The sequence below is a fragment of the Schistocerca serialis genome, chromosome 5 (genome assembly GCF_023864345.2).
Source record: "Schistocerca serialis cubense isolate TAMUIC-IGC-003099 chromosome 5, iqSchSeri2.2, whole genome shotgun sequence".
Taxonomy (NCBI): Eukaryota; Metazoa; Arthropoda; class Insecta; order Orthoptera; family Acrididae; genus Schistocerca; species Schistocerca serialis.
Genome location: NC_064642.1, coordinates 230284896 through 230302353, shown reverse-complemented (window position 1 = coordinate 230302353; position 17458 = coordinate 230284896). Strand labels below are relative to the sequence as shown.

Sequence of the window (17458 nt, the reverse complement as noted above, 5' to 3'; positions counted from 1 at the left end):
ACTGATAACAAAACAAAGTAAATGGTTTCATCAAAACACGAAAACTCGTGGAAAAAAACAGAAGACAGCGAAGAGGCACTAACAATTTAAATTAAAAACTTCAGGAAAGGTGGCAATAGCTACAAAATCAGGCGAAAGTAATACCGTGCGCTCATGGATATACAGGAATATACCTATCAATAAAACGAAGACCTATTATTAAAAATAGATATGTTGACGAAATATAGTCTAAAACAAATGTTAGATTTCATACGGAACTCGTTATAATCAGATACTCTGTGTGGTGAACATCTAATGTTTGCATTCTTGAAACTCCGCGATGATCAACAGAGAAGCTGATATGAACGACTTCATAATACAAACGTAGTAATAATAACAGTAAGTTGTGACATTATAGCATATGGTTGACAGTTATCAAATACTGCTTGTTTATTGGGAAGCAAATCCAGTACGAACTCAGAGTCGTTCTTAAGATTATATTAGTGAATTTCTTTCTGGTCGTTTTCAGTTCTATTAGAGAAGGAAGGAAGACACTGACATGTAGCATACCACACGTAGATTTTATCCAAAGTTGAATATTCGGAGTTGAAGCACGGTTAATTCTATGTTCTGTGTAGTCTCCGTATGGGGACATTGCACGACATAGAGACATTGCAGGATGGACGACGCCACTGGTTTAGATGCCGCAGTTCTGTGCAGCAATGATTTGATTACGACATGATCAACATTCTGTTCAATTGTCTTGTGTTCTTTGAATTACACTGAGTTGATAATAGTCGTGGGATAGCGATATCCACATTTACAGATGGCGATAGTATCGTGTGCATAAGGTATAAAAGAGCAGTGCATTGGCGGAGCTGTAATTTGTAAGTGATTCATGTAAAAAGGTGTCCAATATGATTATGGTCGCTCGACGGATATTAACAGACTTTGAACACGGAATGGTAGATGAAGCTAGACGCAAGAGACATTGCATTTCGGAAATCGCTGGGGAATTCAGTATTCCGAGATCCAGAGTGTCAAGAGTGTGCCGAGAATACCAAATTTAGGCATTATCTCTCATCACGGACAGCGCAATTGCCGACGGCCATCACCTGACTACCAAGGGCAGCAGCGTTTGCGTAGAGTTGTCAGTGCTAGGAGAGAAGTAACATATCGTGAAATAACAGCAGAAATGAATGTGTGACGTACGACGAACGTACGCGTTAGGCTAGTTCAGCGAAATGCTATGGCCAGTATCACGACATCGCCTGCTGCGCGTCTCGTGGACTCGTGACCATATCGGTTGGATACTAGACGGTTGGAAAACCGTGGCCTCTGCCAGATGAGTTCTGATTTCAGTTGGCAAGAGCAGCCGGTGCGGTTAGAATGTGGCGCATACCCCAGAAAGCCATGGACCCACGTTGTCAACTAGGCACTGTGGATGCTGGTGCTGGCTCCATAGTTGTTTGGTCTGTGTTTACATGGAATGGACTGGGTCCTCTGGTCCAACTGATCACTGACAGGAAATGGTTATCTTCGGCTGCCTGGAGACCATTGGCGGCCATTGACGGGCTTCATGTTCCGAAACAACGATGAAATTTTTGTGGGTGACAATGTGGCAAGTCACCGCATCGTAATTGGTTCGAAGAACATACTGTACAATTTGAACGAATGATTTGGTCACCCATATCGCCCATATCGCCCGACATGAGTTCTAGCGAATGTTTATGGGACATAATCGAGAGGTCATCTCGTGCACAAAATCCTGCACCGGCAACCTATCCTTAACTATGGACGGCCATAGAGTCTATCAAGGTTCAGTATTTCTGTACGGGACTTCCAAGAACTAGCTGAGTTCATGCCATGTCGAGTGGGTGCACTACGCCCGGCAAAAGGAGGTCCGAAACGATGTTACACTACTGACCATTAAAATTGCTCCACCAAGAATAAATGCAGATGATAAATGGGTATTCATTGGAAAAATATATTATACTAGAATTGACATGTGATTACATTTTCACGCAGTTTGGGTGCATAGATCCCGAGAAATCAGTACCCAGAACAACCACCTCTGGCCGTAATAACGGCTTTGATACGCCTGGGCATTGAGTCAAACAGAGCTTGGATGGCGTGTACAGGTACAGCTGCCCATGCAGCTTCAACACGATACCACAGTTCATCAAGAGTAGTGACTGGCGTATTGTGACGAGCCAGTTGTTCGGCCACCATTGACCAGACGTTTTCAGTTGGTGAGAGATCTGGAGATTGTGCTGGCCAGGGCAGCAGTCGAACATTTTCTGTATCCAGAAAGGCCCGTACAGGACCTGCAACATGTGGTCGTGCATTATCCTGCTGAAATGTAGGGTTTCTGAGCGATCGAATGAAGGGTAGAGCCACGGGTCGCAACACATCCGAAATGTAACGTCCACTGTTCAAAGTGCCGTCAATGCGAACAAGAGGTGTCCGACACGTGTAACCAATGGCACCCTATACCATCACGCCGGGTGATACGCCAGTATGGCGACGATGAATAGACGCCTCCAATGTGCGTTCACCGCGATGTCACCAAACACGGATGCGACCATCATGATGCTGTAAACAGAACCTCGATTCATCCGAAAAAATGACGTTTTGCCATTGTTGCACCTAGGTTCGTCGTTGAGTACACCATCGCAGGCGCTCCTGTCTGTGATGCAGTGTCGAGGGTAGCCGCAGCCATGGTCTCCGAGCTGATAGTCCATGCTGCTGCAAACGTCGTCGAACTGTTGCTGCAGATGGTTGTTGCCTTGCAAACGTCCCCATCTGTTGACTCAGGGATCGAGACATGGCTGCACGATCCGTTACAGACATGCGGATAAGATTCCTGTCATCTCGACTGCTAGTGATACGAGGCCGTTGGGATCCAGCACGGCGTTCCGTATTACCCTCCTGAACCCACCGATTCCATATTCTGCTAACAGTCATTGTATCTCGACCAACGAGAGCAGAAATGTCGCGATACGATAAACCGCAATCGCGATAAGCTACAATCCGACCTTTATCAAAGTCGGAATTGTGATGGTACGCATTTCTCCTCCTTATACGAGGCATCACAACAACGTTTCTCCAGGCAACGCCGGTCAGCTGCTGTTTGTGTATGAGAAATCGGTTCGAAACTTTCCTCATGTCAGCACGTTGTAGGTGTCGCAACCGGTGCCAACCTTGTGTGAATACTCTGAAAAGCTAATCATTTGCATATCGCAGCAACTTCTTCGTGTCGATTAAATTTCGCATCTGTAGCACGTCATCTTCGTGGTGTAGGAATTTTGATGGCCAGTAGTGTAGAAGGTATCCCATGACTTTTATCAGCTCAGTATACGGCGCTTTTGATTTAACCGATGTTCGTGCAAACCACCGAGTGGGTGGCAGTCTGCTAGCAGCGAGAGTGAGAGTTCCGCTTACATGTACCGGTTGGCGCGTGTACGTGTGTGGTCGTGCGCAGCCATCTCACTGGTGGCGCTGGATGCGCGCCTCGGCTGCCTGGAGAGGAACCTGCCGGCCGACTCTGAGCAGCAGCGGCTCATCGACGCCACCCTCGCCATCTTCGACTGCATGCTGCAGCTGGACCTGCAGCCGTCCCCCTGGCGGTACGTCAGCACGCCCGCCTGGAGGCGACTCGTCAAGGCCCTGGACTGCTCCTACGAGTAAGTGCAGCATCCCGGTGTTTATTACGGTGTGACTTAAAACGTAAATTTGATTGGAAGTCTTGGTAGAGATGCGGAACCATTACAGCAACAAAAGCTGTAAGAATTTTTTTTTAAAATGAATGATCGCGGAAAAACAGGTTCTACATGTGTTTCAGACACGTTTATTTTACTCCTCATTGAAATTTTCAGACTCTGTCCTTCTGCAGATGAACTATAAAAATGTACTAACAAACGTTACATAATTTTTTTCTTTATTGTTATTTCATCATCTCATGTCCCATATGGGCGGGGGGAGGGCTGTCAGTGGTAGAGTACTCTGCTCTTCCGCCAAGAGTGCTCATAAAAAGTGAACAAAGACGACAAAAAAATAAAAATATAAGGGCTATGTATGTTTCTAGTTATAAAGATTAATGACGGACACTTTAAAGGACGCAGAATATATACAATTTAAAGAAAATGTTGAGATGAAATTCTTCATCCATTAAAAAAATACTTACACAGGTGAAAATGTATTCTGGGAGGAGAGAATATGTTCTAAAGAGGTTCAGGGGTGGAGGTCAGGGGATAGGTGAAACTATGGAGATGATAGGTAGGAGGTGAAGCTGATAAGGGAAATATAGGCATTGGGAAGGACACAGGTTGAGAGGGAGTAATGATATGTGGGGAAAGCACAAGAAGAGAAGGATACAGGCGGTTGTAGAGGGTAAAAGGAGAGAGGACTACTGATGTGTGGGATAAATGGGGTAGGGTTAAAGATAGTAGGAGGGATAAATATCGGGGCAGATCCCATTGTCTGGGAGAGGGAGTTGGTTGAAGTTGCGTTGGGTAGGATATGGAATGTGTGGAAGTGTAGGGATGGCGGGATGTGTTGGTGAAGGCGCTGAAGTGTGGTACACATAAAACACATGTGTCTTAAAGTAAGAAATCTCGCTGGGCCATAACTGCACAACAATTATTTTTGATGGTCGAATACACACCATTTTAAATAAATGTTGAAAATAGCTTTGGCAAGTACGCCAAACAGCATCAGGAATACCATGAAATTAGATAAAATAGTGACAGTAACTAGATACGATGATCTAACGTGAACAATACTTAAAGCAGAATGGTAGGAATGACCTCTTGTGTCTGCTACGTAAACAATATATCAACAGAAGGCGTGATTATAGTGGCGCTGCTTTACAACATTATTTCATTGTTATCCTTAGTTACATATTTGTTCATAATAAAATTTAGTATTAAAATGATGTGTGACTTACAATGCATATGCATAAATTTTAAGAGCTATTCGTGTCAGCCCATTGGGCAAGAAACGATATATAAAAATAAATTTTTTATTCATAGCTTAATTTTTTTGCATAAAATCGATAACAGAGGAACCACTTTATGTGTAGACATAAAGTGGTTCACTCCCTGGTTGCTTCTCTCCTCTCCAATCCCCACCCTCCGCCACGCCTTTACTGTTGTGTCTCTCCTACCCTCCATCTCTACACCCTTCATCTCCTTTCCCAAGGTGGCTTCCATCAACTCCCCCTCCCAGATGATGCCCTCTGTCCCTCCATTTATCCCTCCTATCAGCTCTGATACTCACCCCCCTCCTTTCCTCTGTCCTTTCCCCAGGCCCCTCTTCCCGCCCTTCCATCCTGTTTTTTCCCCCACCTAACCTCTCTCTGCCTCCCCTCCTCCCCCCCAGTTCTTTTGTACACCCCTCCTCTGCCTTTCCCCACTCCCTATCACGTCTGCCCAGGACCCACCCCCCTCTTATGGGTCCTCGTCCTCCATCGGCTCCATTGCCGCCTCCCCCCCACTTCGTTTCTTCCTCTCCTTCGCCCCCTTTCCTTTCATGTCATCTGTCCAGGTTCCCCACATCTACGCTCAGCTGTGGTATGTAATATTTGTGCCAATTTTTTAGTGCAGTGTTCAAGTGAATGTTCAGTGTTGTTCGTCTTTCCAAAGTGTTGCGAACAGAAAGCATGCTGTCGCTGGGCGTAAATTTTATATCTCTTGCGAACAGAAACCAGACTGTCGCTGTGTTTTTTTTTTAATTGTCTGTCTATTCTTGTACCTGTCTGCTTCATATATATTTTATTAGCATCATCAACCCTTTGTTCTATGTTTTAATTTCCACGATTTTCCGCCATTTTACCATTTAAGTCACCGATTTTATCGCATGCTTTCATTACTAATTATCTTCATCTTTTTAAAACAAATTCTGTAGGCTGAAGAGCGGCATACTAAGCTGCTGTCAGCCCGCCCCCTTTGGGGGGAATCGAAACTCAATTAAGAAAAAAAAAACATAAAGTGGTTAATACAAAATGACAGGACAAGTATTTCTCTACGATTGCTACCTCTTAAAATCCCATAAGAACGAAATAGTAACGTACATATGTCACGAAGACGAAAAAAAATTTTCTTTTTTTGTTACAAGAGGAAGTGTTTTTCTTATTTTTGGAATGTTTGACTGATTGTGAATAAAAGAGAAGTTGATAAGTGAGCAGTGCTGTTGAACATCTACTGCTCTAAGCACTGGTGGGTGTCGGAGCACACAGGTTTGTTTGGGAGGGGGGGGGGGGGGGGGTGACAGTGGCAGCTGTCAGCTGGACCAAGACGGTGGTGTGTGGCGTACGTTGGTATTGAGGTGGAGAACAGCGGATTTTCTGGAAAATATTTGGGAATAGTGCGCGTTTATATTTGCATTTACATCTACATCTAAATTTATACGGATACTCTGCAAATCACACTTAAGTGCCTGGCAGAGGGTTCATCAAACCACCTTCACGATAATTCTCTATTATTCCACTCTCGAACAGCGTGCGGAAAAAACGAACACCCATATCTTTCCGTGCTAGCTCTGATTTCTCTTATCTTATTATGATGATCGTTTCTTCTTATTTAGGTTGGCGTCAACAAAGTATTTTCGCATTCGGAGGAGAAAGTTGGTGATTGAAATATTGTGAAAAGATCCAGCCGCAACGAGAAAATTCTTTGTATTAATTATGTCCGCCCCAAATCCTGCATCACGTCTGTGACACTCTCTCCCCTATTTCTGGATAAAACAAAACGTGCTGCTCTTCTGTGAACTTTCTCGACGTACTCCATTAATCCTATCTGGTAAGGATCCCACACGGCGTAGCAGTACTCCGAAAGAAGACGGACAAGAGTTGTGTACGCAGTCTCCTTAGTAGACCTTTTACATTTCTAAGTGTTCTGCCAATAAAATGTAGTTTTTGATTTCCCTTCCCCACAACATTTTCCATGTGTTCTTTCCAACTTAAACTGTTCGTAATTATAATTCCTAGGTATTTAGTTGATTTTACGGCCTTTAGATTTGATTGATTTATCGTGTAACCGAGTTAAATGAATTCCTTTTAGCACTCATGTGCATGGCCTCACACTTTTCATTATTTAGGGCAATTGCCAATTTCCGCATTACATAGATATCTTTTCTAAATCGGTTTGCAATTTGTTTCGATCCTCCGACGACTTCACCAGTCGATGAATGACAACATCATCTTCAAAGAATCTAAGACGGATGTCAGATTGTCCCTAAATCATTTATATAGATAAGGAACAGCAGAGGGCACATAACACTACCTTGGGGAACGGCAGAAATCACTTCTATTTTATTCGATGACTTTCCGTCAATTACTACAAACTGTGACCTCTCCGACAGGAACTTAAAAATCCAGTCGTATAACTGAGACGATGTTCTATAAGCACACAATATGATTACAAACCACTTGTGAGGTACGATGCCGAAAGCTTTCTGGAATCAATTTGAAATCCCTTGTTGATGGCACTCAACACTTCGTGTGAGTAAAGAGCCAGTTGTGTTTCTCAAGAACGATGTTTTCTAAAACCGTCTTGGCTGTGTGCCAATAGACCGTTCTCTTAGAGGTAATTAAAAATGTTAGAATACGATAATTGTTCTAAAATACTGCTGCATTTCGACGTAAATGATACGGGCCTGTAATTTAGTGGATTATTCCTACTGCCATTCTTGAATACTGGTGTGGCCTGTGCAACTTTCCAGTCTTTGGTTGCGGATCTTTCGTCGAGCGAGCGGTCGTATGTGATTGTTAGGTACAGGGCTATTGCATCAGCATACTTGAAAGGAATCTAACTGGTATACAGTCTGAACTGGAAGACTTGCTTTTATTAAATGATTTGCTTCAGTACTCCGAGCTTATCTTATTCTGAGTTACTCATGTTGGCAGCTGTTCTTGATTCAAATTCTGGAATATTTACTTCTGAAGGAATTTCTGAAGGCTGTGTTTAGTAACTCTGCTCTACAAGAACTGTCATCTTTGGTATTTCCACTGCTATCGCGCAGAAAACGCATTGATTGTGTCTTGCCGTTGGTATACTTTACATACCACCAGCGTAGCTTTGGATTTTCCGCCAGGTTTCGCGCCAATGTTTCATTGTGGAAACTATTATAAGCATCTCGCATTGAGGTCGGGGTTAAACTTCGAGATTCTGTAAAACATCGCCATCATGGGAATATTGCGTTCATTTAAATTTGACATGTTTTTTTCGTTCTTTCGGGAACAGTGTTATGACCCGTTTATGTACCAACGGGGATCAGCTTCGTCTTTTATTAAATTGTTTGGTATAAATCTCTCAGTTGTTGTCGAAACTTGGTATTTCTTTGAATTCAAGCCACATCAGGTTGGATGGAGTGAAGATTGTCTCCCAGAAAAGCGTCAAGCAAATACTATCTGCTTTCTCGAATAGGTATATTTTTCGTTTATTTTTGGAGAATTTGGGAGTTACGGTATTCAGTCTCGCTACGACAACCCTGCGTTCGCTAATCCGTGTATCACTTTTGATGCTCGTTATTAACTGAGGATGATTTGTTGCGAAGGTGTCAGGTGTGTTTTCACATCCGTTTACTATTCGTGTGGGCTCGTGAACTAACTGCTCGAAATAGTTTCTTTCGGCAACTGTATCATCTGAGTTGGGAGGTCGATAAAAGGATCCAATTATTATTTTGTACCGGTTGCCAAGAATGACCTCTACCTATATTAACTTACAGAAACCATCTAATTCAATTTCGCTACAAGATAAAACTATTTCTAACAGAACAAACACGCCATCGCCAACTGTCTTTAGCCTATCATTTCTTAGTGCCTATACCGATTTGAGCATCATTGCTTTCCATTAGCGCTTGGAGCTCTGGTGATTTTCCTACACAGCTACGAGAATTTATAACTCTTACAATGATGGTTTCTAGATGTACGTTTCTTCCTGTCTTCGACCTGCACCCTTTGAGACTGAAGCACTTTCTATGTTTCTCCGAGATCCTTTAACCTAAGAAAGCGCCCAGTCCACCCCTGTAGCCGTCTCCTGCGTAATATATATATAGCGGAACCCGAAACCCAACCACCCTACGGTGCGAGGAATTTGCGGCCTACACGTTGCAGAACCGTCTGAGCCCCTGATTCAGACCATCCACTCGGCTCTGTACCAGAGGTCTGCAATCGGTCCTGTCGACTATGCTGCGAATGGTGGTCTCTGATTTCATCTCGTAAGCAAGACTGCCAGCCTTCACCACTTCTGACAGCCGCTCGAAACCAAAGCGACACCCATCACTGATACCAACATGAGAACCCACCAGCAGCTGGCTGCACCCTGTACTCTTCATGGCATTCGGAAGAACCCGTTCCACATCTGGATCGACGCCACCTGGTATGCACACGGAGTGTACATTGGCTTTCTTCCCCTCCTTGACAGCCATGTTGCTAACGAGCTCCATAACGCGCCTAACATTGGAGATTCCAGCTACCAATAACCCCACCCTCTATGATTGCCTGGATAGCGGACTGAGAGATTGCCTCTAAAACAGTACAAGCGACTGCATTTGGCTGGAACCTGTTTGTCAGCCTAACCAGGGAGGCCTTATGTTCGGCCTTCTGCCACGCCCCGAGGCGGCCTCCCACTCGACCACACGTGAGGTGTCAACCGCAATGCGAGCAGTAACTGGGCTGGCCACCGATGAGGACCGATCGGTGGACTCATGGGAAGTGCTGGACGTCCGCTGGATCCCCACTGCCGGCCCACAACAGTAATTCCCACTCACTGCAGCTTCAGGTTGTGTAACCAAAGCCGACACAGCATGTAGCCGAGAGTGAAGTATCAGCAACTCGGCTCGCATCCGCACACAGCTATCACAGAACCCTAATTATACTAAAGACCGTGAAAAATTACATTACACAGACAAACAAAGGACTATCGAAACGCACTATGGAACTCTACTATAAACACTGACGAAAACGCAAGAACTATGTCTAATAAATTAGATAAAGACACAGAGATTCAAACACTAAACTACCATACCACTTAGGTGAGGCAAAATAATTCGCTCCTGATTAAGAAATTTTAATATGTCACAAAATCGGTTTACTTCCAACACAAACGGAAACCCGAGAACTGTGTCTATTAAATATTGAATTAACACACAGAAATTCGTGAAAATAACAAAGGAGATTTCTTTGGAAACGTTTTTGTGTTTAGGAATTTCATTCCAATACAAGATAACTTTATTGCCTAGGGAGGTAGGTCATGTTGTTGTGGTCTTCAGTCCTGAGACTGGTTTGATGCAGCTCTTCATGCTACTCTATCCTGTGCAAGCTTCTTCATCTCCCAGTACTTACTGCAACCTACCTCCTTCTGAATCTGCTTAGTATATTCATCTCTTGGTCTCCCTCTATGATTTTTACCCTCCACACTGCCCTCCAATGCTAAATTTGTGATCCCTTGATGCCTCAGAACATGTCCTAACAACCGGTCGCTTCATCTTGTCAAGTTATGCCACAAACTCCTCCCCAATTCAATTCAATACCTTCTCATTAATTATGTGATCTACCCATCTAATCTTCAGCATTCTTCTGTAGCATCACATTTCGAAAGTTTCTATTCTCTTCTTGTCCAAACTATTTATCGTCCATGTTTCACTTCCATACATGGCTACACTCCATACAAATAGTTTCAGAAACGACTTCCTGACACTTAAATCTATACTCGATGTTAACAAATTTCTCTTCTTCAGAAACGATTTCTTGCCATTGCCAGTCTACATTTTATATCCTCTCCACTTCGACCATCATCAGTTATTTTCCTCCCCAAATAGCAAAACTCCTTTTCTACTTTAAGTGTCTCACTTCCTAATCTAATTCCCTCAGCATCACCCGACTTAATTCGACTACATTCCATTATCCTCGTTTGGCTTTTGTGGATGTTCATCTTATATCCTCCTTTCAAGACACTGTCCATTCCATACAACTGCTCCCCCAAGTCCTTTGCTGTCTCTGACAGAATTACAATGTCATCGGCGAACCTCAAAGTTTTTATTTCTTCTCCATGGATTTTAATACCTACTCCGAATTTCCTTTATTGCTTGCTCAATATACAGATTGAACAACATCGGGGAGAGGCTACAACCCTGTCTCACTCCCTTCCCAACCGCTGCTTCCCTTTCATGTCCCTCGACTCTTATAACTGCCATCTGGTTTCTGTACAAATTGTAAATAGTCTTTCCCTCCCTGTATTTTACCCCCGCCACCTTCAGAATTTGAAAGAGAGTATTCCAGTCAACATTGTCAAAAGCTTTCTCTAAGTCTACAAATGCTGGAAACGTAGGTTTGCCTTTCCTTAATATTTCTTCTAAGATAAGTGGTAAGGTCAGTATTGCCTCACGTGTTCCAATATTTCTACGGAATCCAAACTGATCTTCCCCAAGGTTGGCTTTTACTAGTTTTTTCCATTCGTCTGTAAAGACGTCCTTCTTTACAGATAGGTCATAGGGGTGGGTATATGGTTTGTTGAGGAATGCCCAAACTTTGTGTTGTCCTCGGATCTCGGTTTTTTCTATTGCTTATAGTGACTGTGAAAGAAAAGAAACGGAAAATGAATGATTTGTCCGAGTCGCTAATCCTTGGCCACAAAGATGGCGAACCTACGTACAATTCTCTGTTACATGGTACAGTGGTACAATGGTAATCGCCTTGTGTTCACAGAGTGTCAATGCGGCATATAACGAGAGCGCTGGAGCGCGTCAGAGCTCGTGGTGACGAGAGTCAGTCCACTGGAGAGCTAAGTGTGTTGGAGAAGCTTCTCATATCCAGCGACGACCCGCGCATCGCCATCGTCATGGCGCTGGACATGATGTTCGGCGGCATCGACACGGTAACACATTTATAGTTTTTTAAATACAGCCCACTGTTCACAGCATGAGCCCTCCAGCAATGGCTCTTAGAATCGCTTCCAGGTGGCTTTGAAAAACCTAGAACCAGACCCTCACTACCATCCAGTATGAGCCTAGTGGCAGCACAATACCGTAGGTTTTCTGTAGTCAAAGCAACATCCCTACAAATCCTTCAATGCCATGCTCTGTTTTGTGGTAATTTATGGTAAGTTAATGCGAGACCAAACTGCTAAGGTCATCGGTCCCTAGGCTAACACATTACTTAATCTAACTTAAACTAACTTACGCTAACGACAACACACACGCCCATGCCCCAGGGAGGACTCGAACCTCTGACGGGGGGAGCCGCGCGAACCGTGGCGGCTACCCCGCGCTGTGCATGCTCTTTACCTTGCCTTCTGCATACACGTAAATTCCCCCACATGGGTCTTTTACCACATCGTCCAATGGTCAAATACCAACCATTTCGCCGGAAGGATTGGCCGAACGGTTCTAGGCGCTACAGTCTGGAACCGCGCGACCGCTACGAGCGCAGGTTCGAATCCTGTCTCGGGCATGGATGTGTGTGATGTCCTTAGGTTAGCTAGGTGTAAGTAGTTCTAAGTTCTAGGGGACTGATGACCTCAGAAGTTAAGTCCCACAGTGCTCAGAGCCATTTTTGAACCAACCGTTTCTCACCTATTATACTTTATTATTATTTTATTGTACGTATTATATATTTTTTTATTTTTTTATTTATTATATAGTATTATATTATACCCTTACTTATGTCCTACACTATCCAGAAAAGCATCTCCAACAGTGACATTACTTTCCCTCTACTTTCCAATCCTAATGTACTGAAACCGCTAAAGCGACACATTGAACCAACCCTAATTCTATAAACACACTATATTTTCATCCGTATCACCTTCATCCGACTCCCACCTTCAACAGACATTCACAATTCTACACAATCTCCTTATAAATTTTTATTGCACTGGATGGTTTTGTAAATGAAACAACAAAATTATATTTTTAGTACTATTACTGAAAATCATTTTTTAATAATCTTAAAAAGCGTATGTTAATATGTTTGACCTGTATAATTATGTAATTTCGATTTTATGTATTTTAAAAGTAAGTCATTTGGAACTCACTAGATCCTTGTGTGCAGAGCGACGGTTAAGAATTTCAGTGTTAAGAAAAGGACGTCAGTCAAAGATATCAAATACCACAGGTATAGGAATTCATGACTAAGTTCATAGCAATCACATTTCCACCAATATTGGAACACAGGTCTGTTTAACATACCACTTGTCAACAAATAATGTGGATCCCAATGTGTCGGAGTCCAAACACTCTGAACTTATTGTTGTGTAAAGGATGAGCCAGACAATAAGGGATTTTACTTTATTATATGAGCCTCCAAACGGTAACTTCATTTTTCCATTGCCGCCAAGCCACGGCCGGCAGTTTTAGCTGCCTGTAGATTCTTTTGTCCCACGGTTTAGTTACAGGAAGTCAGCACCCAGGAAGGGCACCTTGGCCACGCGCCTCTGTCATGTGCTTACGAGATAACGCCGCCCCAGGCGTCGCTTAGCATGCATCGCTCTGGAAAGTTCCATGCCGTCCGCACGGCTTGCTCGGTCTTGACCAATCAGGGCGGAGGAAGCCGCGTGGTGCGTCGAATATACCCGGCCGCCCTTTGCCGGGCCCACTCTCTTGTATTCTTGCTCACCCGCCAGTCGGATGGGTGCCATGTAGCAGTGAACATCTCCCGCTTCTCCCGGTGCTGCGGCGCTGTGGACTTAGTTTTGGCAGACAACCACTTCCGGTAGCTTCGGGAACAACGCTTCGCCAAATTCTAAGCTCTGGCTCACCCTCACCTCCCTAAGCCTATGTAGCCCCTTTCAACATGCTTTAGCCAATAAATGGTCTTTCTCTAAAAAAAAATAACCCTAATCATTCCATAACGCCCACCGCCTGCCTATACTCCCGTCCTGTACAGTTGAACTCTGGTTGTACATACCATGGCGTCACTCTGTTGGTAATGCAACGTTTGCTCAAGTTTGTATATTGAATGGTTTTAAGCAGCCTTACACAGAAGTGAAAAAAATAGTGGAATACTTCCTAATATCGTGTTGGACTTCCTTTTGCCCGGCGTAGAGCAGCAACTGGTCAGAAATATTGAAGCATGCTGTCTCTCTAAAAGCCCACAATTGCAAAGGGGTTGCCGGTGCAAGATTTTGTGCACGAACTGACCTCTCTATTATGTCCCATAAATGTTCGATGGGATTCATGTTGGGCGATCCGAGTTGCCAAATGATTCGTTGGAACTGTCCAGAATGTTCTTCAAACCAGTCGTTAACAACTGGTGACATAACGGACGTATGTGGCTCGGTGACATGGCACATTATCATCCACAAAAAATCCATCGTTGTTTGCGAACATGAAGTACATGAATGGCTGCAAATGGTCTCCATGTAGTCGCACATCCAGAGGAACCAGACCCAGTACCTTGTGTATGCAATACTACCGCCATGTGTATACGTGCATATCGCTATACTGGGTCTTTTGTCACTTCAGTGTAATCCGCAGGCATAAATAGGATGCAGTTCCGTTTAAAAAGCAGAAGATTTGTTAAGACGAAAATATAAAATTTGTGAAAAGTAGACGAAAGCTTCTGTGGTAGTTAAACAGCAGACAATAATAATATCTTGGGCGTGTCCATAGCATACTGTGCACGTGGCCAACATCGAACTCAGATTGTCACGTGACTTCGGTATAATACTGTTTCTTTACATTTTGCACTCAGACCGAAATGATACCCTCCGCCATGCACTGCACGTATTAGTAAAAGCAACAGTGAATAATTGTTGTTGCTATGTAAAAAAACTGAAGTACATCAAAGGCGGAAAAGCTGCTTATAAAGGTAGTTACAAATATCTCTAATGACAGTTATTATAATAAGAGGTGCGTATCGTAGGGCTACTTTATGTGACTGTACGACCGGTTGAACGGACTGGATAGTATCTTGAAAAGTGAACAAACAAGGGTAAAGGAATGCAGCTGAAGTCAGGAACTGCGCTAGGAAGTGAGTCGCTAAAGCTAATTGATGAACTTTGCCATTTGGGCAGCTGAATAACTGATGACGACCGAAGTAAGCATGATGTAGAATGCAATTGACAATCGTAAGAAAGCATTTCTGGAAAGGAAAAACTTGTTAATACCAATTATAAGTGTCTGGAAGTCTTTACCGTAAGTATTTGTCTGGAATGTAGCAGTATGTGAAAGTACAACGTAGTCGACAAGCGTTGCATAGCAGAGGAGAATTGAAGCGTTTCATATTTGGTGTTACAAAAGACAGATGAAGATTAATTGAGTAGATCGCAAAACTAATGAAAAAGTACTGCATCTAATTACGAGCACAACGTGACTATCAAAAGGGATATAGTGAAAGGACACATCTCGAAATATCAAGGAATAATTTACTTTGATACAGGAGGGAAATGGGAGTGGATGTACGTTGCAGTTTGAATGTGGTAGAGAAACTGGAAAATCTGAGAAGGGAAATAAAGACTCATTCTAGATATAGCATGAGTCGCAAATATTGAAATGTGAAAACAATAGCGCCCTTATTGCGCGCGATAGCTGCCGCAACAAACTATCCGCTTCAAACTAATTTAGCTCGCCGAAAAATATACAAAAGTTGTCATCGCTAGATGAGAACAGGAATGTGCATACTACTACCAAACGAAGGCGTAAATAAGTTTATATTGGTTATTATTTCAAAACGTCATTTAAAGTGTAGAAGAGTACAAGCTTCTAGCAGCGAGGCTCGATGAAAAACACCGAAGACTACTTTAAATTTTCTTTTTCCACGAGGATAACGGAACGCCACAGATTATAAAAATATTAAGGGGAAGTTAACATTCTGCGATTCAATAGTGTCTTTAATATCGTTGGATTGCAATGTGTATACATAATAATATATTGAATAATACACTAAATAAATAAAAACGTACGTTAAATGTGTTTCATATCGGAAACCACTCGTAATAGAGAATAAGTCCACATGACGTTTTACACTACTGGCCACTAAAATTGGTACACAAAGAAAAAATGCAGATGATAAACGGATATTCATTGGACAAATATATTATACTAGAATTGACATGTGATTACATTTTCAAGCAATTTGCGTGCATAGATCCTGAGAAATCAGTACCCAGAACAACCACCTCTGGACATAATAACGGCGTTGATACGCCTGAGCATTGAGTGAGAGCTCGGGTATCGTGTACAGGTAGAGCTGCCCATGAAGCTTCAACAGGGTACCACAGTTCATCAAGAGTAGTGACTGGCGTATTGTGACGAGCCAGTTGTTCGGCCACTATTGACCAGACGTTTTCAATTGGTGAGAAATGTGGAGAATGTGCTGGCCAGGGCAGCAGTCGAACATTTTCTGTATCCAGAAAGGCCCGTACAGGACCTGCAACATGCAGTCGTTCATTATCCTGCTGAAATGTAGGGTTTCGCAGGGATCGAATGAAGGGTAGAGCCACGGGTCGTAACACATCTGAAATGTAACGTCCACTGTTCAAAGTGCCGTGAATGCGAACAAGAGGTGACAGAGACGTGTAACCAACGGCACACCATACCATCACGCCGGGTGATACGCCAGTATGGCGACGGCGAATGCACGCTTCCAATGTGCGTTCACCGCGATGTCGCCAAACACGGATGCGACCATCATGATGCTGTTAACAGAACCTGGATTCATCCGAAAAAATGACGTTTTGCCATTCGTGCACCCAGGTTTGTTGTTGAGTACACCATCGCAGGCGCTCCTGTCTGTGATGCAGCGTCAAGGGTAACTGCAGCCATGGTCTCCGAGCTCATAGTACATGCTGCTGCAAACGTCGAACTGTTGGTGCATATGGTTGTTGTCTTGCAAACGTCCCCATCTGTTGCCTCAGGGATCGAGACGTGGCTGCACGATCCGTTACAGCCATGCGGGTAAGATGCCTGTCATCTCGATTGCTAGTGATACGAGGCCGTTGGAATCCAGCACGGCGTTCCGTATTACCCTCCTGAACCCACCGATTCCATATTCTGCCAACAGTCATTGGATCTCGACCAACGCGAGCAGCAATGTCGCGATACGATAAACCGCAATCGCGATAGGCTACCATCCGACCTTTATCAAAGTCGGAAACGTGATGGTACCCATTTCGTCTCCTTACACGAGGCATCACAACAACGTTTCACCAGGCAACACCGGTCAGCTGCTGTCTGTGTACGTGTCAACGTCTGAGGCCTTTCCCTTGGTCAATATCGCTCCCTTTGCTACCCGCAACAGGAATATGATTACGATCTGCGGCCGCGAGACAGGCACTAGTCCGCCGCCGGCAGTGGAGGGTTAAGGTTTGACAATGCCAGCCACTTTTGCTGGCGAAGCGACAGGAAAACTGTCAAACAAACATCAGCGGAAGAAGCCGAGACGAGGACGTAGCCAAAGGAGACAGTCCAGAGGGTCCCGAACTCCCTCCCCCTTACCACTTAAACGAAATTACGCGCGATCTAAGTGTCGCCTAGTCAA

General features: G+C 43.8%; 1 protein-coding gene across 1 annotated transcript in view; it reads left to right on the top strand.

The window, feature by feature from the left end:
* The window catches only part of LOC126481316 (probable cytochrome P450 301a1, mitochondrial), a 176697-nt gene that overhangs the window by 86775 nt on the left and 72464 nt on the right, over positions 1–17458 (top strand). The window contains exons 7-8 of the mRNA XM_050104976.1: positions 3464–3665; positions 11687–11855. Of these exons, the coding sequence (XP_049960933.1) occupies positions 3464–3665; positions 11687–11855 (371 nt within the window). The remainder of the gene's footprint in view (positions 1–3463; positions 3666–11686; positions 11856–17458) is intronic.